At 65.7% G+C, this 14,643-nt stretch overlaps 1 protein-coding gene across 8 annotated transcripts; it reads right to left on the bottom strand.

The window, feature by feature from the left end:
- Positions 1-220: 220 nt before the first annotated feature.
- On the bottom strand, positions 221-11,986 carry EGFL7 (EGF like domain multiple 7). 8 transcript variants are annotated; one of them, XM_072778727.1, is made up of 10 exons: positions 11,770-11,986; positions 7,518-7,608; positions 3,734-3,855; positions 3,358-3,474; positions 2,489-2,604; positions 2,195-2,290; positions 1,926-2,090; positions 1,208-1,272; positions 604-766; positions 221-480 (listed from the first exon to the last, which is right to left on the bottom strand). In XM_072778727.1, the coding sequence occupies exons 3-10, from the start codon at positions 3,811-3,813 to the stop codon at positions 458-460; spliced, it is 825 nt and encodes a 274-aa protein (XP_072634828.1). In that variant the 5' UTR covers positions 3,814-3,855; positions 7,518-7,608; positions 11,770-11,986; the 3' UTR covers positions 221-457. The 8 variants fall into 8 exon arrangements, with proteins under 8 accessions (XP_072634828.1, XP_072634827.1, XP_072634824.1 ...); XM_072778726.1 differs by lacking the exon at positions 11,770-11,986 and adding an exon at positions 9,068-9,263; XM_072778723.1 differs by lacking the exons at positions 7,518-7,608; positions 11,770-11,986 and adding an exon at positions 9,068-9,256.
- Between the last annotated feature and the right edge of the window lie 2,657 nt (positions 11,987-14,643).

Here is a 14,643-nt window from a genome sequence, read left to right as displayed (position 1 = left end):
GCTGGGGGTAGAGCTACCTTAGCACCCAGAGGTCAGTCTCTCCCAGAATCTACCTGCTCTCACCCCTTTTGGAGAGGGCCAAGACCCCATGGAGGGGGCCCCCCGCTGTGGCTGGATTCCTCTCTGTGTCCCACAGCTGCCCCTCCTTCCTTGCACCAGCCAGCAGGCGGCCCCCATCAGCTTTCGATCGCCCTCTAGAACCCACCCAGGACACCGCAGCTCCTGAACATTCATTTTATTCTGACACAGATCAGAGGTGCCCCCGACATGCACCCCAGCAAGCAAGACCCTCGTACCATCCCTCAGCCACGGGTCCACCCACCGGTCGGGGTGCAGGGGTGCCGGCCTGGTGGGGCCCCTCCTCCCACCCTGTCTTGGCAGGCCGTCCCCTCCTGCCTGACCCAGCACAGCGGGCACAGGCTCTCAGGAGCCAGAGTGGGGACCCCGGCCAGGCCTGTCATGGCTGCTTCTTGCAGGAACCTATGGACAGAGGAAGGGGTGGGGTCAGAGGTCACCACCGCTCCTCACCACCTCCCCTGAAGGCTATGGCCTCCTAGCCCCAGGCCCAGGTCCTGGCAGCTCTGTGGGGTGGGTGGCACTCACAGGACCCCAGCTGCTCCTCCAGGAAGGAGATCTGCTCACTCAAGGAGTCGATGCGGTCCAGCTGCTGGAAGGAGTGGGTCAGGAGGCTGCTGGGGTCTGGGAGCCCGTGCTCCAGGGCCCTAGAGGCCATGCTGTGCAGCGGTGCCAGGACCAACTGCAGCTTCTGTGGGCAGAAGGGGTCCTTGCTGTCGCACAGGCTCTTGGAGCCCTGAGGCCAGGAAGGGCTGTGCCCACTCCCAGACCCGGCTCCATGTGCGCGGCCCTGTATGTTGACCAGAGGGGCTTCTGTGGTGGGAGAACCAGGTGCTGGGCACAGATGGACACCACATTGTCCAGCTGGCAATGGTCCCCAAGGACTGGGGCAAGGGGTCCCAGGACCAGAGCTTCCAAGGACTCATCAGGCCACAGGGACAAAGGTAGGGGTGGGCTTCAGGCTCTCTGTGCTGCCTGCAGGTGCACAGCCGAGCTCGGCCCCTCTTCTTTGCTACCCCTGCCCAGCCTGGGCTGTCAGTAGCCAGGATACCTCCTTCCTGGGGCTACCCTCACTGAACCCACAACCACCCTGAGGGTCTGATCCACACCAGGAGACAGCACAGGGCCTCACCTGTTCTAGCACATCCACCCTTGACCGCAGCCTCTGCACTTCCTCCTCTACTGCAGTGTCCACACCTGGGGAGATCCCAGCCCTGAGTCAGTCCCCGCACCCCCTACCCCACTCCTCAGGCTGGCTTCTTGCCTCCATGGGGAGGCCCCTCAGCCTCCGCTGAGTGTGGGGCGCAGCCCTGGCGATGGGAGATCAAGCCCCAGCTGCCAGGAGCCCCGCCCCATTATAGGCCGGCCGGAATGTCAGGGAGGCGGCCCTGCATGTCAGTGCACCCTGGGCAGGTACACCCACCCTGCCTACCCCTCGGTGCCAGAGTCCCTGCTGAGCTGTCCAAGCTGAGGTCCATGTCGCACTCTTGAGGCCAGGCTGCCGACAGCGCATTATTACTCACGGTACGAGTTTGAAGTGTCACAGCGCGTACCAAAAGTAATAATGTCCCGTCGCCAGCAGAGGCGTGGTGTCTCCCAGCTGCCGAGGCAGGGACACAGAGAAGACCCTGGGTAGGGGCTTTCTTCCACCCTCATGGCTGAGATGAGGCCCCCCCAGTGACCCTCCCCACAATGCCCCCAAGGAATCACCACCCATCTTTCCCCTGGGGAAAATGGCCTGTGGCCCCCGGCAGCCCCCACTGCCCAGCACAGATCTACGGGGTGATGCCCCTCTGGCCCCCCTCCCAGGCACAGCAGCAAGGATTGGGAGGGGCAAGCGGGAAGTTTACCTGCTGTGGGGTTCGGGGCTACCCTTGGGGTCCCCCTCTCGGGCAGGCAGAGCACACCATCTGTGGATGGGTTGTGCCCCTCCCGACACTGACACCAGTAACTCCCGGCGGTGTTGACGCAGCACTGGGGACAGCTGCTCCCTCCAGCACTGCACTCGTCCACGTCTGCAGGAAGGCGGGTGCTGCTGAGCCCCCTCAACACCCGCCCATCAGGGGGCCACCCCAGGCACCCAGCGAGAGGCCACAGGGAGGACGGGAACCAGCCTCACCTGTCTGGCAGGTGTTGCCCTGCCATCCTGCAGGGCAGTGACAGCGGCCTGGCTGGACACAGCTCCCCCCATTCTGGCACGGTGGCTGGCATATTGCTGTTGAGGGGGAGGCCCATCACAAACTGAGGGGTCCCCAGGGCCTTGCAGGGGTGGCAGCCAGGGGAGGGGTGCCATACGGTGAGGAGGCACTCCACTCAGGCAAAAGCGGCAGGTGCTCTGCCCAGTGTCCAGAGGGTGGGATGGACTGCTGCCTCACCAGGTCTTGGGGGCCCTGGGGCAGCCTGCACCTCTCACCTGCTCCACAGGCCATGGGGTGCCCGCTGGTCCTCTTCCAGCCAGGGCAGCAGGCATAGCGAGGCCGGGGGGAGGCCGGCCCAGAGCTGTGGCGGTAGGCTGTCCTGTAGATGGTCCTGGGGGGCACGGGGGGGGCAGCGAGTCACCGGCAGCACCAGCTGGTCTGCCCGGTGCGTACCCTACCTTCCCTCCCAGGGCACAGGAGTCCGTGGGTGCTGAGGGCGCTCCCGACCCCTCCCCTGAGCAGGTGGGGAGGAGACGTGTTCATAAATGGGGCTCCGCCAGCCCCTTCTCAGCCAGCCCCTAGCTGGGCCCCACCCACCCTGCCCTCACCTGCTTGGCCAGTGGAGGGGACCCCACGGGAAGGTCTTTGAGACCCCCACAGAGAACAAAACATCTTTAAACCATATTTCCACAGCTCAGGACTGGAGGAGACATGCCCCCTCACACGGGCGGTTAGGCCATGAGAATGGCCTGGGTTGGGGGGGTGGGTTGTGGCACCAGGGTCTCCATCTGTGACCATCAGGGGCCTCTTGGGGAGAGGCTCCCACTGGAGCTCTGAGGCGGGTTTCTGGGGAGGCAGCCATCATCTCAAACATGTAAGAACTTGTAGCCAACACCCCAAAAGCAGAGGGCAGGAGACAGGGAGGGCAAACCCTCCAAAGATGCGGGGAGCACAAGTGCACCCCGGTGAGGACGCCTGTAGTTACTAAGACCGCCCAGTGCAGAGCGGGTGTCAGCCTCTGCCATCTACTCACATGGTCCTAGGGAGTCCCTGTGACCATGCTGGGCCCCGGGCTCCCCACCTTGGGGCACACTGCCCTCCTGGGCCCCAGGTGGCCGAGTGGCAGATGGGGAGGGGCACTCACCGGTAAGTGCTGCAGGCCCGGTGACCATCACAGGTGGTGAGGAAGGGCTGGTACACTCGCTGCACAAAAGACTCAGACTCAGGGCCCCTGGGAGCCCCGATGGCACACACCCTGCGGCTACAGAGCGGGGAGGCCAGCAAGTCAGTCCCACAGCTTCCAGCCCTGCGCCCAGACCCTCCCAGCCCCGCAACCAAGGGAGCCAAGAACCTGAGGAAGGGGCTTCCTGGCGCCACCACAGGAAAGACTCTCAGCAAGTGTGAAAACCACAGGACCAGCCCTGGCTCCCCGAGTCCTGGGGTTGCCCTGAGGGCAGCTGGCTGCCCACCCCCACCGCGGCGGCACCTTGAGGCCCGAGCCCCCCACGGCTCTGACTCACCCAGGCCGGAAGACGTGCTCAGTGCCACCCACTGCCAGCACCAGAAACCACAGCAGGAGCAGCTCCCTAGAGTCACACATGGCCCACGTCTGCAGGTGCAACGGCCTTCTCCTCCGGGTGGCCTGCAGCCAAAGGCACAGCCCCATAAACCCATCTGCAGACCCCTCCTCACCCCGTGCCTCTGGGGGAGGCTGTTCCCTGGCCCAGTGTAGCCTCTCTGCTGGCACCACCCCCTGCGGCCTCTGGGGGGGCGGGGAAGCCCCCAAAGACAGAGGCAGTTCCCCCTCCTGCAACCTGCCTGCCCCTGCAGGTCACAAGCAGCCTGGAACCACAGAAGGGCCGCGATGGCAGGAACAGAAGCACACCCCTGCCCCCCCGACCCCCGCCTGGGGCCAGAGGCAACATCTGCAGCTCCTGCAAAGTTCACTTGAGGAGGTGGGGGCCCAGGAGAGCACCTGGACCAGCTCTCCCTGCCCTGGTTGGACATAGCGCCCTTGTGTCCTGGCCGGGCAGTCCCACGTCAGTCTGCACATGGGTGGTGGTGGTGGGAACAGCCAGCCCAGGGCCTTGGCCTTCTGGCCTTCAGTGTCTTCATTTGCAACGGGGAGCCACGGGGGAGGCACGGGAGTGTATGAAGGGTGCAGGTGCTCCATATGAGGAGCCATATGGTCCCTCTCAGAGTGGGGCAGAGACTGCACGAGATGGAGTCACTCCTATGCTGGGGTCCCACCGGTCTGGTCCAGGGCTCCCAGGACAGTGTGGGGGGAAAGGGGATGACTGGAGCAGCCCTCCCCACATGCCAGTGGAGCCAAAGCCATCCCTCTGTCCTAGGGAAGGGGCACGGACGCGGGGGACCTGAGGAAGCATTCATTCCTCAGAATGTGAGAAAGCCCAGCCCAGAATTAATGGTCCGCGACGTGCCTGCCTGCCTGCCTACCTGCCGTGCCTGCCTGCCTGCCTACCTGCAGAGGGGCCTGTGTGGTGGGCTGGGGATAGGGGTGGGGGGTGCTGCCGTGCACACGTGAGGCTCCAGGCACCCCATCAGAGGCCCCCAAGGGGCTGACTTCCACCCAAGTGGGCAGCCCCTGGCCCTGCAGGGCATCCAGCAGGAAGGACACAGAGGATAGCTGGACTGCTTGCTGTGTGGCAGAAGGTAGAATCAGGGGAGGGTCGCCCTGTCTCTGGAACTCGGTTCCCTCAGATACCACTAGGGTCTCAGAGGCCCCTTGTCCAGCCCTGATAGTTGGCCCCATGAAGAGTGACCACCATGGGCACTAACTGAGCCCTCCGGCCTGCCAAGCCGAAGCCCAAGGGGAGGGTCCACATGGCCGGCAGGCAGTGGATCCTTGCTCCGGTCCCCTGCACTTCATGGACCTGGGGAGGCGGGAGGCAGCTGGGGGGCGGGAGGAGTCCTCTGTGGACCCTCTGTTCTCTGTCGGTGGCCCAAGCAGCAAAGCCAAGGTGCCAGATCTTAGTTTGGGGACAGTGGGGTGCTTCTCAGCAGTTCGGGGCAGGGGCATGACCTGTGGGTCAGGGTGCTCTGGGAACGGGCCCAGGGGGAGCACACGACTAGGGGCACTCCTAGGGGTCTCAGCAAGAATTGAAACTACAGGAACAGGTGGCACAGGGCTGGGAAGGTAGGGGTGGGTCCAGGGCCCTGGGTGGGGGAGGGGGAGCTGGGTAGGAGCATAGCAGGGCTCCACAGACCCTGTGCTTACCTGCGCTGGGTAAGGCCCAACTCTGCGAGGCCAACTGCCCCGCGGATACCACCCTAGCACCTGCCCTGCTCATGGAAAGCCGCTTACAAGGGGACCATGCTTTAAAACAGGAGAGACTCAATTTCTCAAGTCCTGCCCTCTGGGGCCGCAGGAGGCCAATGGCGCTACCTCCCCGGTGCTGGCCTGGCAGTCTCATTTCCCTCTGCAGCCCAGCTGGGCGGGGGAGATACGGCGGGGGTGGGGGGGCGGGTGGCCGCAGCGCCGCAGCTGAGAAGCAACTGTGTCCCCTCCTCCCTGAGGGTCAGCAGGAGCCCATCCTGCCACCTCCCTCCCCAGCCACCTGCCCGCGCTGCAAGCTCGCGGGGGCCCACCCGGGAGGGCTGGCTCCGCAGAGGGAGGGGCCTGACTCTCCGCACCGCGGCGGCCCGGAGCAGGGGCGGGGGGGGGGGTGCTCTGGACCCTGGGAGGGCAGAAAGGCGGGTGACAAGAGGCGGGGGGGGGGGGGCGGGGGGCGAAGCGTCCCCTCCGCCGCCGGCCCCAAGCCGCCCGTCCTCCTGCACGCCGGATCCCCGGGGGAGGGGGCGAGGATGGAGAGAGACACGGGGTCTGGGGCCGGCGAGGCCCCGGGCCAGGCCCTGCGGGTCGCTCAGGCCCCGGACGCGGGTGCGGGGCTGCGCCGCGCCCCCGGCCCGGGCCCCGGCCCCCACATCCCCCAGCGGCCCGGCTCGTAGCCTGGTGCCGGCAGGGGGCGCCCTTTCCCGGGGCCCCTGGGCCCATTCTCGGGACCGGGCGCAGGATCCGGGCAGAGCCGGGGGTCCTGTTCCCGCGCGGCCCCCCGGCGCGCCCGGCCCGCTCACCTCTCGCTCCCCGCGGTCGCTCCGCGTCGCCCCCCAGCTCCGCGCGCGCCCCGGCTCCCGCCCTCCCCCGCCCCCGGCGCGCGGCGAGCAGACCCCGCCCCCCGCGCTCCCCGCGCTCCCCGCGCCCCCCGGCCCCGCGCTCGCTCCCTCCGCACTCACCGCCCGAGCCGGGCGCGCACGCGCCGCCGCCGCCGCCGCCGCCGCCGCCGCGCCGAGGGGCCCCGGTCCCGCCCGCCGCCCCGCCCCGACCCCGCCCCGGGGGGGGCCGAGCTCCCCTCCACCCCGCCCGCCCCCATTGAGCAGATGGGGACACTGAGGCCGGCGGCGGACGGCGCCCCGCGGGCAGGCCCCTGAGTAGCTCGAGTGCGCTGTCCCTCCCCAGCCGCTCCCAGGCCCCCAAGGCCACAGGAGACACAGGACCGAGGCCCCCAAGGCCATGGGGACGCAAGACTGGGAGGTGGGTCAGGTGCCTTCAAGGCTGTGTGGGGAACGCGCTCTGGCGGGGGGGGGTGGGGAGGGGCAGGGGCGGAGGGAGGGGGGCCCTAGACCTCCCAGGCTGAGCGCCAAACGGAGGAGGATGGCCGTCACAACCGGGTGAGCAGCTCCCTAGGCGGGTGAGCAGCTCCCTAGGCGTCAGGGCCTGACCAAAGCTGGCCACTAGCTCGCAGCCACACGTAGGATGGACGTAATGACCCCCAAGGCAGAGAGACCCCGTACTTACACCAGCTGGCACGGAGCGCTGTGGCTGGCAGAGCCTGCCAGGACCCTAGATACCCCACTAAGCGTCCCTCCCAACCAGTGTGCCAGGATGGGGCTCCACAGGACTCCTGCTGGGCACCCCCTTTGTTCAGGACAGCCAGGACCACCCTCAGGCCCTCAGGGAGTCCCACTCACCCTATGGTTATAGTGGGGGCCTCCCAGGCTCCAGCAGCCCCAAGTGGCAGCAGTGCTCACCAAGAGAGGTGGCTGGCACGCTGGAAGCAGGTGCAGGCCCCACCTAGGAGCTCTGGTGTGATTTGGGTCCTTCCATACCACCGTTATCACAGCCCTCATCATGTGGGAGGCGCAGGCCAGCCCCTCTGCAGCTTCTGCCCTGGAAGTGGAGCCTGGGCCCTGGTCTCCTAAGCGCATGTGTGTGGACAACACCCCCAGGCACAGCCAGACCCCCTGCCTCTGCCCAGAGCACCTGAAGCTTGCTGTGGGACTCACCTGCAGAGGGGAGCTCTGTCATCCCCTGGACGCCAGTGGCAGCTGCTCTTCCGAGTGGCGGGGGCCGCGTGTACCTCCCTTGTGCTGGGGTCTGCAGGTCGGAGGCATGTTGTGGGTTGGCGCACAGCCGTGGTCACCCAGTTGTCTGGGCGCTGGGAAGGGGGCTAGGCTGTGTGCCCCAGCGGGGCCTCCACCTGCGTTTGGCCTAACAGATCTCTACCCCCATGATGGCCGAAGCCCAATGGGTCCAAGCTCTGCTTGTGGCTCACATTCTCGGCCTAGAGGCAGAGGCGGCCTTGCCCTGGGTCCCAGGAGATGGGGATGGACAGATTGCTGGGCATGAAGCTGAAAGACCTCAAAGCCCCAGGGTGAGGGTCCTTCATGGGCAAGGAGAGGGCCTGTTGCAGAGCTAGTAGCTCCAGGGTGTCGGGCTGGGGCCTACTTTGGTGCATGGAGCTAAAGGAAGGGCCCCAGATGGCTGAACAGAAAGCCCCAGAATGAGGGGGCCCTGGAAGCTGCCAGCAGATGGCCTGAGGGCAGCTGGGGGGGAGCTGTGGCTGGGACGCCTGTAATCGTGAAAGCAGGGTCCTATGGCTGAAGGGCTTCAGGTCCTGGGCCCCACACCTGAGCGGGGCTGCCTCCCCCAGACCCAAGCAGTGAAGAATTAAGAGCCAGACCTAGGGGAGACCTTCCCCACCCAGTCCCTTGCCCCCATCCTGTCCCTGACCCTCTGAGTCCTGCAAACTGGCTGGGTCCCTAGTCCTCACTGTGCTACTAACCCAGGCTAAGGCCCCATTTTCTGCTTCTTCATCTGAACCCCGGGGCTTCCCCACACAGACGACTACTGTGGCCCAAGAGGCCTCCATTGGGCTGGGGTCTTTGGGTGGGGACTCAGAAACTCTGGTCAGTGGGGGAGAGAAGGCAGGGGCTCCCCTACAGTCTGCGGTGGGCCGGCCCTCTGCCTCAGGACCCCACCCATGTCCCTGAAGCCAGCCCAGCAGGAAGCGAGGGGCTCCTTCTGGTCCCATTGTCCAGGGTACCCAAGGAGCATGGCTCATCCTGGCTGCAGATTTGGCTTTGGGGCTCCGCTGCATGAGGCCAGAGCCCCCTACCTCTTCTCCCAGATCCATGCCATGAGTGCTTGCCCACCCTTGGGGATGGTCCTAGGACCCCCGGCTCTGACAGTAGAGCCAAGCCAACCTTAGGGGCTTCTCCAGGACAGCAGAGTCGGCCAGAAGGGTGTGTGAAGGGGAAGTCGCTGTGGCTGCTGGGCCCCCCAGGGCTAAGCATCCCAGCTGGGCAGGCCAGAGTCAGTCTAGACTGGGACACCTGCCGCAGGTGCCCTTGGCCAAGGGGCCCGAGTGTCCTCCGTGCAGTGGGAACGGCACCATTAGGGAGAAAAACGTGGTAGTGGCCAGAGGGCAGGATGCAGAGCTGCATGGGCACATGCCTGGCCGACAGGTGCTGCGGTCCACAGGTTGGCAGGAGCTGAGGGGCGCTCACTCTGCCCGGGCTGCTCCCTGCCCCCCCAAAGGCAACCCCCACCATACCTGATCCTGCCCGGGCCCGGGCTTGGCCCTGGCCCCCATTGCTGTCTCCTCAGGCCAGAGGTGGATCCTCCCCCTGTCCGGCCGCCCCGAGGCGCCTGCAGAGGCCACCTGCCTGGCCTGACCACTGGAGCGTCCATCTGGGCTGTGTGGACAGCCGTCTCCGGGCAGGGAGGCTCCTCCCGGGGCGAGGAAGGGCGGCTTTTTATGCTCCATCCCGTGTAAATCAGGATTGGGATGGGCCCTTCCCGGCCGGACTTCCTGTGTGTGTTCCTCGCTGATAACAGGGAGCTGTCAGCGAACAAACAGGAGGCCCAGGGACGGGTGGGGGCCATCATGGGGGTGGCCTGCCCAAACTGTGGGCAGGGGTGGGGGAACTGTCCCCTGGGACTTCAGCGTCTCACTGTGAGGCAGCCAGAGACCAGGCGCAGGCCTGGCTGGTGACCCTGGACCCTGCTGGCCTCGGTATGAGATGGAGGACGGGACACTCTGGGAAGGCCCTGGGCCTGGCCACCTGGTGGCACCACGGCCACGCTACTATAGCTCCACAGAAGGGACCATTTTTTCTGTGACCCTGGCCTCTCCCCCAGGGCATGCGCCTGCACCCCAGATGTGTATGGCACAGTGTGGGGATGTGGAGGGACCATGGCCCTGGGAGGGGGCACCCAGCCACAAGAGACCTGGGGTTGGGCAAGGCGGGCTGGTGGTCAGAGGACAGCTGCATGTGTCCCTGGGGCCTAGAGTGGCTTGGTGGGGGTGGCAGGGAGGGGCAGTCACCTCGCAGACTCAGGCCTTCTCCAGGGAAGGGCTGCCTGATGGGGCGGTGAGTCCCCTGCTCCTGGAGACAGGCCAGCAGTGTCCTCTCTTGGGGGCAAAGCATGTGCACTGGCCCTCTTCCCTCCCTTGGCCTCTGCAGCCTGAGTGGTGCTAGGGGTGGGGTGGGGGAGTGCAGGGCCTCTAGGTGGCCACAGGGCCTGTGTCCGCAGTTTGGCCAGGTGGTTTACCCCCAGCCCCTGGACTGGTTCCCGGTTTCCTTGTTGAGGTGGTGCCAGGGACCCCCAAGCCAGCTATCCGTTGCTGTGAGAGTGGGTGGGGGCCCGGGGGGAGTGGGGCAGCAGCTGAGGATACACCAGACCCCACAGGTGGCCAAGAGTCCCGGATCAGGCAGGGCCGCTCTAAACCCCTTCTGGTCGTCCTGGGGGTTTGAGCCCTGCTCTGGAGTCAGCCCCTGCCTGCCCCCCGCCCAACCTGGAACACCCTCTGCTTGCCCTCACCTCCCTCCAGCCCCACCCAGCTGAACACCCCAGCCAAGAGGGAGGTGGGGGGCGGCTCGGATAGTCCGGGAATGCTGAGCGCAGGAGGGACCAGTGCCCTCCACGTCCCCACGGCTCAGGGAGGGTCTGCCATGGGTGCAGGGCTGGGGCAGGCAGGTGGAGCCCCCCGCCCGGCCTGTCCTCTACCCGCCACCCCCCCCCCCCCCCCCGCCATCCCTTCCCCACAGCCCGCACTGGCTGAGTGTACTTGACGGAGTATAGGGTCCAAGCTGGGCTCTAAACCCTCTACCTGCCGCCCTCCGACCCACACCCAGAGATGGGCTCTGAGCCCCAGGGTAGAAGAACCAGCACACCTCAGGGCTTTTGTGTACAGACAGAGAAACCGAGGCCCAGGAGAGGGAGGAGACTTGCCCCAGGGGAGCAGCGAGACAGAGACAGGCTATGATGGCTCAGGACCAAGACAGCTGCTCTCCTTTCTCAGGGGAGCCTCCCTCAGGGGGCAACCCCCAGTTCTCAAACCACCGGGGGGGTGGATATGGAAGTATAGCTAATGAGCCACATGTGTGGACAGTGAATGGCTCAGCCCTCTCTTCAAAGCTTGGGCACATTAGAGAACTTTCTGGAAAGATTCCCCAAAGCACAGAGGTGCGAGACAAACATGGGGAGAGGATGAAACTCCAGGCCTCCCCAGGCCCTGGGTGCCAGCCGGGGTGGGGCCCTGGCTCTGCCCACTGCCCACCGGCTCTGTGCCTCCCCCAGGGGTCCACACTTCCCTCCTGACCTGCCCCTTCCTGAATTGGGATCAGAACCAGTCTGAGGGAAGGAGGCCTGGGATCAGGGTGCCCAAGGAGCAGCCTCGCTCTGACTTGTCACACCCGGCCATGTTCTCCACTATCATCCCCCCACTCTGGGGGCTTCAGGGGGGCTAGGGTCCATGGGACTCAGCTTCTCAGGGACTGTGGGGGGCAAGGGCAGGGGGTACAGGGGGAGAACAGAGATGGAGCTGACACCTGCTTGGACTCCAGGAGGTCCTGGGGGCCTAGAGAGGGATGAGGTGTGCTGTCTGCCCCACAGGCGCACCCCTAGGTGCTGAATGGGTGAAAGGGGCTCCAGCTGGGGGGTGCCGGGACCACCCTCCCTCCAGCGGAGCAGCCCCTCCTCCCACCTCTGGTGGCGCCCATTTGGGGAACACACAGCCTGCCCGCAGGGAATCACCTGTGGGAGGAGTCAGTGCTGTGCATCCCCTGAGGGCAGGACATCCCAAGGCTGCAGAGAAATGGTTCTAGCTTTGCTTCCTGTTGCTGGAGGCTCTGGGCCTCAGTTTCCCCTTCTGCCCTCCACCCCAGTCAGTAGGGCAGGATGGTTGCAGCGGTCTCTCTGCCTGTCTCTGAATATTCTGAAGTGTGTTGGAAAGGGGTCTTGCTGCCTTACCTTCCCTGAGCGTTTGGCCAGGCGGCGGGGCACGGCGGAGATCGGCCAGGGCCTCCGGGGTCCTCCTGGGACCCTCTCAGGACCCCTCACCACTGAGCTTTTGGTCTCTGCAGCCCCAGGAGAGGGTAAACCAAGCCTCTCTCAGGGGCCGGCGCAGGCATGTCAGAGCGCGAGGCAGAGGGGCACCGGGCGAGGCGCGCGCTGGGCTGCAGGAAGGAGCGAGCCAAGCCTGGAGCAGGGAAAGATGGGGCTTCCTGTCCACCCCCCAGCAGCCCTGGCCTCAGGATATGGCGGCTCTGTCGGCCACGGCGGGGTCCGGCTTCACACCAGATGTGCTGAGCCTTCACCAGGGATGCGCCTGGCCCAGTGACCTGTGCCTTGTGGGGGCTGGGTACCCCTGGGCTGGCTCAGCTGTGTAGACCTACGTTGAGTGAGGTCCCAGAGGGAAGTGGAGGTTTCTAGGGGGGCCCGGGGTCTGCAGTGCTCTGGCTTCCACCCCCTGCCCACCGCCCCCTGCTCGGCATGCCTGTTGGAAGCACCCTGTGCCAGGCTCCATACGTAGCACTCACGAGATAATGCAACTGAGGCCCACAGGGAAGATGCTTGTCCAGGGTCAGCCCTGGAAGCCCTGAGTGGGGAGTCCGGAGGGGGCCCAAGCAGCGGGAGACCCTGGGGGGACGCCCGGTCCTTCTCCTCACTGCCTCCTGGGCCCCACTAACTGGGGACTGCCCAGCATTCATGACAACCTTCCTGCTGCTGGGGCACCGCCGCTCAGGCCAGAGGCCCAGGGCACGGACTCTGCCCCAGCTTTGGGTCCCCAGAACACGTCCCTCCTGCTGCTCCCCATTCTAGTCTAGGCCATCGTGCTCCCTGCCTGGGGGACCTTCTCCTCAGCCTACAGGGCACCCCTGACTGCACCTCAATTCTTAGGGAGCTTTGCGAAGGGTGACCTCTGACTACTGGACACCTGAAGGCTTCCCATGCCCTCAGGACCACGTCTGACCCCTCACAGCTGTGGCCTGAGCCTCCTTCCTGAGCACCAGCTCCATGGAGCCAAGAGGGACCCCATCTGCCTCACTGACACGGAGACAGAGCTGGCCCCTAGCTGGTGTGCCAAGGGCTGTGACAGGCCCCACGGGCCACTTGCCACCACCCTGCCCAGACAGGCACCCTGCCCAGAGGTGGCTTGCATGTGTGCGTTGCTGTGGACACATGCACGAGGGTGAGCATGCATGGGAAACCGGCACCCATCCAGGAGATGCCCCCCATCCCAGCCTGGGGGCTCCCCTCCACTCTCGTGGCATTGTTCCACCTGCTTTGCGCCCATGGCAATGCACAGCGCCCCAGGGGTCTGGCCCCTCCCACTCCACTGCGTGTCTGTGGACGGTGAGCACTGCCATGTGGGTAGTGGCATGCGCCTCCTCTGGGCAGCCCTACTCTACCGGGAGAAGGGAGCAGGGCACACGCACTGCTGGCTTTGGCTCTTCCCAGCCTGGCTGCTTGGGACACATCGGGTGCAGCCTTTTAGCATCTCTTGGGGGCCTGTACCGGGGACAGTCTCCGGGGAAATTGCTGGTCCCAGGAGTCGCATGAAACCAGGGACCACCCAACAGGACCCCAGGTCACCCCATGAGGTCTGAGGTGCTTGGGGTGCCTCATGCCCTTGTTGGCACTTGCTACTGCCTGTGTCTTATTTTGGCCATTCTGATATTTTGCTGTGGTGTCGCTGTATTAGGATTTCTTGAATGTAGAAAGAAAGACTCATTTTATAGAGGAGACACTGGGTGGGGTGAGAGCCACTTAGGGGACCCAAGTGCTCCCAAGGGCGTCAAGCTCCAGCCTTCTGCTTGGCGTGTCCCCAGGGTGCTGCGTCTGGGCAGTGGAGGGACAAGGGGCCACCTGCTGCGGTGTGCACTTAGGGATCCCCCTGGGTTTCTTCTGCTGTGAGTGTGCATTGTGTCCTCGGCTACCAGCAGCCTCTGTGAAACATTCACCTCCTCAGCGCGGGGGCTGTGGGCCATGCTGGGGTCAAGCCCCTGGGATGGGCATCTGTGGCTGGGCCAGGCAGGGAGAGCCTCTGCAGGGCCCAAGTGCCCCCCACCCACCCAGTGCTGCGGCCAGGCCCTGGAGGGTCATGTTTGGGGTCCTTAGCCCCAAAGCCTGGGTTTGTCCCAGTGCTGGCCTCGTCTGGAACCCAAGCTTTCCCAGGCCGTGGAGGCCGCCCCCGGCCCGGGGGCTCCCTCTTTGATGGGGGCTGAGAAAGAGGGGCTGGCCCTCCCCTCCTGGCTCCCTGGACGGAAGCCCCACTCATAGTTGGGCTGCAATTTGCCAAGCCTGGCGGATGGGGCGGCCATTAACGTGCAGGGGAAAAAACACTTTATCTCCCGGGACGGAAAGGGAAGCTCCTGGGAAGGGGGCAGGTGGATGCCGTGGGCGAGGGTCCAACCCTGCCTGAGGGGGCCATCCTGTCCCCGCCACCCTGCCCACTCAGGAAGAGCCGGGAGCCGGGTGCTCTGAGGCTAATGGGAGGGACCACTGAGGCCCGTTGGCTGCCTGCTCGTGCCCCATCCACCCCCCCACCTCGAGCCTGGGCCAGGATCTGACCCCATTGATGGAGGACGAATGACCTCTCAGGGCCGCAGAGGCTGTCGCCAGAAGAGCCTGACCTCCGACTCAGAGCTGAAGCTCTCCTGGCCTCTGCGAGGGGCCTGGGCAGGGGTGTGGGGGCCATGGGGGCAGATAAGTCTGCACCCCACCATGACTGCCCATCACCCCAGCGGTCAGGAGGCTAGGGCTGCTGGTAGGGGTGTGGGAGTCCCCTCCCTGGGGAGACCAAGTGACATCCTTGGGGTTGTCATGGGCGCCAGTGACGTC

Source organism: Canis lupus, chromosome 16, assembly GCF_048164855.1.
Source record: "Canis lupus baileyi chromosome 16, mCanLup2.hap1, whole genome shotgun sequence".
Lineage (NCBI taxonomy): Eukaryota > Metazoa > Chordata > Mammalia > Carnivora > Canidae > Canis > Canis lupus.
The sequence above is the reverse complement of the archived record's forward strand: the minus strand, read 5'-3'. Positions and strand labels throughout refer to the sequence as shown.